Genomic DNA, 6,387 nt, shown 5'->3' on the forward strand with positions numbered 1-6,387 from the left:
CCCTATATAAACCGATCGATTAGCGCTCTCATTTGCATAGGCGTTTGTTCCACACTACACACATAGTCATGGGAAAGTCCCACTGCTATCCATCTTGCTCAAAGTGCAAAGATAGCCATAATTGCACAACACACAGCCCATGGTAATATAGACCCACGTCATACCACCAAGAGCACATGCTGCTGCAATCATGTTTAATGGATAAAGGTTGATCGAATAACATTGTTTTTCCATCAATAGCCTGTTATTGCAGACTAGGCTACGTGTAAGCGACGTTGGTGTTGAGAAAACCCCAACCGCCAGAGGAGGAGGAAATGTTGGTTAAGTATTTAATGCACCATTTCCGCTCTGTAAAGTCCGTGGGTTGAGACGGGGAAGTCCTAACCCTGTTCGGTTTGCCAATCAAGAGTGCAAGATCTCGTCTTCACTAACCGTCATATGGCTGTTATTAGACTAACTTTTTCACTTTCCTTATACATATGAGAGCCTTTTTTGGCCCAATTTCCAAGAGTACCAAAACAATGCGAAATATCCGACCCCCTGCTTCGGAGATCATTCTGCTTTTTGTGTTTTAAAGGCCTTTCCTTCCCCGTATATACGAGAATGCCCTTTGCGTTGTGTTTCCTTCAGTTTATTTTTCAACAATAACCAATGAATTCTAAAAGCATTTCCATTGAAAGTAGGCCGACCATTTAAAGGGGTCATATGATGTTGCTAAAAAGAACATTATTTTGTGTATTTGGTCTAATGAATTGTGTTTATGCGGTTTAAGGTAAAAAAAGCACATTATTTTCCACATACTGTACATTATTGTTTCTCCTCTATGCCCCGCCTTTCTGAAACGCGTCAATTTTTACAAAGCTCATCGGTCTGAAAAAATGGTTTCTTTACCATTACAACAGCAAAACATGACTGTAAAGGTCATAAATAATTTGACACATCTTGGAATTCCTGTAATGACTTTTCTTTAGTTGTTTTTAGTATGTTATGACATCAGCCATCATCAGTTTTCGGTGTGCCTCAATAGCTGGGTTTGTCCCTTTTTAACCCAGCATTTTTAGAGTGTGTATATATATATATATTGTGGTTTGTTCCCTGTACATGAAATTTAAAGAAAAATGTTAATGTCTGGAAAGTGTAGATTTAATATATATATATATATTTCTTTATTTATTGTAGTATTTTAAGGCAATCTTTGAAACGCGTTTCAAATCACAGTTCAGTCGTTATTTTTTAAACTATTCTCCATCTGCACTAAAAATATAAAACAGAACAAAAACTCTATTGTAATCTATTGTAACTTCCTGGACATGTATCAAGTCTGTTCCTTCTCACTGGTCATTGTGATTTTTGATGAAAATCCCTTTTAATCTTGAACATGATCTTTGTTTGGGAAATCAGCAGGAAAAAACATAGCCTTCAACAAAGCAGGTGGCTAAAAGCGAATTTCTATCTGACCCAGAATTAACTAACAACTAACACTCCCGTTGATGGCCATCTAACTGGAACACTTAAAAAAAACTAAAAAAAACTAATGGCCTAAGACAGCACTGTGCAAAAGTCTTAGGCCATTAATATTTTCATCCAAAAAAAAAGGTTTTAAGCCAGTTATTTATATATTTTGCTCTAGTGTGTCAGTAGGAAATATCAGTTTACATTTCCAAACATTCCTTTTTCTGTTAACTGTAATAATCCAGTGAGATTTTTGTATATTTAGGAGTCTGAAAGCAGCCAGTGCTCCACACAGAGATCTGATCTCAGCATCAGTCTGTCTGGGATTACATGAAGCTCAGACAGACTAAATCCTGAAGAACTGTGGCAACATCTCCAAGACACTTCAAGAAACCGTCCTACAAAGCTACCTAAAAACCTCTATGCAAGCGCTGGACAAAAGCTGTTTTAAACAAAAAGGGTGGTCACACCAAATGTTGATTTGATTGAGTTAATTGATACATAAAATCTATTTATGACATTATTTTTGAAAGCATCCTCACTCTAACAGCATTTTTACACAAGTGCCTAAAACCTTTCACAGTAGCTTTGTAGGAGCTAAAGTTATCTTGAAGCATCTTGGAGACATTGCCACAGTTCTTCTGGATTTAGTCTGTCTGAGCTTCATGTAATCCCAGACAGACTGGATGATGGTGAGATCAGAGCTCTGTGTGGAGCACTGGCTGTCGTCAGACCCCAAGCATACAAAAATCTCACTGGATTATTACAATTAATATCTAAAGGAATGTTTGGAAATGTAAACTGATATTTCCTACTGACACACTACAGCAAAAGATATAAAAATAACAACTTTTTGCTGATGAAAATACTAATGGCATAAGACTTTTGCACAGCACTGTATATATATATATATATATATATATATATGTGTGTGTGTGTGTGTGTGTGTTTACATATATTACATACATATATTTAGTCATTTTATTTATATTAATTTAACCTAATTTAATTGAATTATTTAATAAAACGAATTGTTTCCATTTTCAATTTAGTTCTTACATGAATCTCATTTTAAGGCATTTTACATACAAATATTTCTGGTAAAAAAAAATTTTTTTTTTTTTGACTATGCACATTTTTAAATAGCATGATTTAATTTAAGTTTGGTCGTTTTTTTAATTCCACACACAGATGTCTTACTGTCCATATTACCAGACAGATCTGTAAACACAGAGTCAGGGCAGCGGCCCGCCCCTTTTAACCATTCATTTAACTCTGTCTGTCAATCATATTGCTCGTGTAAAATCACTGCTACTCCGATTGGCCGAGTGTAAGTTTCTATTGCTCTGATTGGTCAGAAGAGAGTCTCTTTTGCTCTGATTGGTGAAAAGCGTGCGCATGCAAGCTCATGCGCTGTTGTTGTCGTATGTCGTACAGTAGCCGACACAGCAAGCAAATATGAATGCAAATTCTGCCGAAGCGAACTTGATCTAAATTACTAGATAATTTGCGTTTTGATTCCTTTTTTATTTTGAGTATTAAAATCGCCAAGAGTTGAGGAGAACTCCCGCGTCCATTTAGCCTGAACGCACGTGCGTCCATTGAAGGAGTTTCGTTTCTTATAAACAAACATGAATCAGTATTTGTTTCTGCTTTTTTCTTTAGTGCATGTATTGGCGGATCCGGATTTTGCTAAACTTGATGGTACCCCGCCTTCTAAAATAGGTAGGCCAAATGTTCAAGATATTATTCTGCAATAAAAAAGGCATTGTAAAGAAAAGAGCCCATGAGACAGTCTGATGTTGTGTTTGCAGCTGTTGTGGGAGCTGGAATCGGAGGAACCGCTACAGCTCACTTCCTTAGGCAACATTTCGGGCCGGAAGTGAGAATTGATGTATTTGAGAAAGGGTCAGTCGGTGGTCGTCTGGCTACAGTCACTGTGAACCACCAAGACTACGAGTCGGGTGGATCCATCATTCATTCCCTCAACCTGCACATGCAAGACTTTGTCCAGCAACTGGGTTAGTTGCATGCATTCATATTGCTCAAATGTATAATTGAGTAATTAGTGATTGAGTTAATCATAAGTATGAATGAACAATTGTCTTGGCAAACACTGCTTCTTTTGTGCATATTTGGAGTTTGTTCTAAAATCTTTCTGTTCACTGTCTCTCATGATACCCGTCCACAGGACTGAAGTACCGTAAGAGTGTGGCTGGGAAGACGGCAGTGTTCAGTGGAGAGGGGTTTACTTTGCAGGAGACCGATTGGTACCTGCTGGATTTGTTTCGTTTGTGGTGGCGCTATGGAATCAGCTTCATCCGCCTGCAGATGTGGGTGGAGGAGATCATGGAGAAGTTTATGAGGTGAGGGGAAAGGCTGTAGAACCAGTTCATGCGTCGTCTTTTCTGACGCTGTGGAACCAAGCTTGTGCAAAACCTGACTGTCTGTGTTATCCAGCATGACTTGAGAATAGGGCTGCACGATAAATCGAAATGGAATCGAGATCGCGATTCGACAGAAGCTGCGATTGTCATGCGTATCTTTCAGTGAAGCACGGTTCTGTGATCATCAGTAAATCTCCATCCAAAGGCCAGAGAAACTCCAAATACAACCCAGAAAAAGCTGAATAAACAGAAGATCCAACTGCTTTCATTGATTCCGTTTCAAACACTCGACTGACGTTATGAAGTGAGTTTGGAGTAAAAATATGTTATTAAATGTGGTATTTTCACGTGCTTTCAGATGGAGCAGCATTTACTTCACAGAGTCGTAGTTCACTGAGAAGCTATGCAAACAGCTGTCATTATCGTGAGCGATTTCTTCAATTTCAGATTTGCGCGATAAAATAGTCTGTGATTTTTTTTGCGTAACAGTGTCAGTGAACTACGGCTATGTGTAGTAAATGCTGCTCCATCTGAAAGCACGTGATGATGATTTCCTGCTGATTACAGAACCGGCTTTACTAACAAAATGCGCATGACGATCGCATTCGATTAATCGTGCAGCCCTACTTGAGAATGTTCCAAATGTTGCGCTTCAACGAAAGCGAGGAAATCTGACCTTTTGTACAAAGGAGTTGTACATGATAAATGTTACATGCATCCAAATAATCCATTTATACTCTGATTAACAGGGGGAAAAATAAGCATGTAAATGCTTGAAATCTCCTACTTTCCCAGTTGGATAAAAAAAAGTTTACATATATACACTACTGGTCAAAAGTTTGGGATCAGTAAGGCTTGTAATGTTTTTAAAGAAGTCTCTTCTGCTCAACAGGCAAAATGTTATTACAATATAAAATAATGGTTTCTATTTTAATATCCTTTTAATATATAATTTATTTCTGTGATGCAAAGCTGAATTTCCATCAGCCATTACTCCAGTATCAAGTGTCACATGATCCTTAAGAAATCATTCTAATATGCTGATTTATTATTGGAATTATCAATGTCGGCAACAGTTTTTTTTGGAAACTCCAATACTTTTTTCAGGATTCTTTGATGAATAAAATGTTCAAAAGAACAGCATTTATTCAAAATAAAAATATTTTCTAACAATATAAATCTTTGCTATCACTTCTTAACAATTTAACACATCCTTGCTGAATAAAAGTTTTAATTTCTTTCAAAAAAATACAAATGTACTGACCCCCAAACTTTTGAACGGTAGTGTATATTGTTCGAAAAGATTTCTATTTTAAATAAATGCTCTTCTTTTTAACTTTTTATACATCAAAGAATCCTGAAAAAAGTATCACAGGTTCCCCAAAAAATATTAAGCAGCAACAGTTTCAGCACTGATAATAAATCAGCATATTAGAATGATTTCTGAAGGATCATGTGACGCTGAAGACTGGAGTAATGATGCTGAAAATTCAGCTTTGCATCACAGGAATAAATTACATTTTAATGTACATTAAAATAGAAAAACGATATTTTACATCATAATAATTTTTCACAATATTAAATGTTTTCCTGTATTTCTGATCAAATAAATGCAGCCTTGATGAGCATAAGAAACTCCTGTAAAAAAAAACATAAAAAATTGTTCTGATCCCAAACTTTTGAACGGTAGTGTATATATTTTCATATAAGTAAAAAAGACTGAAAAACATTAAGAACACAGAACTTTCAGAATCTGAAATTCATTCAGAATCTTATTCATTCTGACTGATGAAATTGTAAATTTGTTTATTTGATTAGGAACAATGCAGAATTTTTTTTTATCGATTTTATGTTGAAAATATTAAAGTTTAGCTTTGTCTTATGTGTGATTAAAATAAATGCATGTTACCTAAAATTATTTAAAGGGGTCATATGATGCGATTTTCATTTTTTCCTTTCTCTATGGAGTGTTACAAGCTCTTGGTGCATAAAGAAGATCTGTAAAGTTGCAAAGACTAAAGTCTCAAATCCAAAGAGATATTCTTTATAAAAGTTAAGAGTCAGCCACACCTACCTAAAACGGCTCGTTCTAACACGCCCCCACATGTCTACATCACGATGTGGGAAGATTTGCATAACGCCGCCCAAATGTTCACGCAAAGAAAGGCGGCGTAACTTTTATTCTCGCTGTAGTATTGTTGCCGCTGCCACCATGTCGTGAAGACACTGTGTGCTTCATTGTGAAAGCGAAACTACTTTGTTTGGCCTTCCAAAAGAGGACGATATCCGCTTCGTCATGCCTAGAGCTGATCCGTGCTGGTCGCTGAGGAAATACATCAACTTCGTGCTGTGGATCGCCGGATCGGCTATCACCGTTTTCACCGCTCCTTCACCGGGACCGCTGTTCTCGAGCCCACCGCCTCAACTCACTCTTGCTTTCGCTCACGCTAGGCCGCTGTGTTTTTCGTTGTGAAAGCGAAACTACTTTGTTTGGCCTTCCACAAGAGGACAATATCTCATTTCTCTGATCACAAATGCAGACAGGGTT

The 6,387-nt window shown here is 37.1% G+C and overlaps 1 protein-coding gene across 1 annotated transcript in view; it reads left to right on the forward strand.

Annotated features, from left to right (window-relative positions):
- The first annotated feature begins 2,836 nt into the window (after positions 1-2,836).
- LOC107587300 (prenylcysteine oxidase-like) overlaps positions 2,837-6,387 on the forward strand; it is a 9,631-nt gene continuing 6,080 nt past the window's right edge. Inside the window, exons 1-3 of the mRNA XM_016275016.1 lie at positions 2,837-3,177; positions 3,267-3,473; positions 3,644-3,818. Of these exons, the coding sequence (XP_016130502.1) occupies positions 3,084-3,177; positions 3,267-3,473; positions 3,644-3,818 (476 nt within the window). The 5' untranslated portion in view covers positions 2,837-3,083. The remainder of the gene's footprint in view (positions 3,178-3,266; positions 3,474-3,643; positions 3,819-6,387) is intronic.

The sequence above is a fragment of the Sinocyclocheilus grahami genome, unplaced genomic scaffold, assembly GCF_001515645.1.
Source record: "Sinocyclocheilus grahami isolate Dianchi unplaced genomic scaffold, SAMN03320097.WGS_v1.1 scaffold91.1, whole genome shotgun sequence".
In the NCBI taxonomy this organism is placed as follows: Eukaryota; Metazoa; Chordata; class Actinopteri; order Cypriniformes; family Cyprinidae; genus Sinocyclocheilus; species Sinocyclocheilus grahami.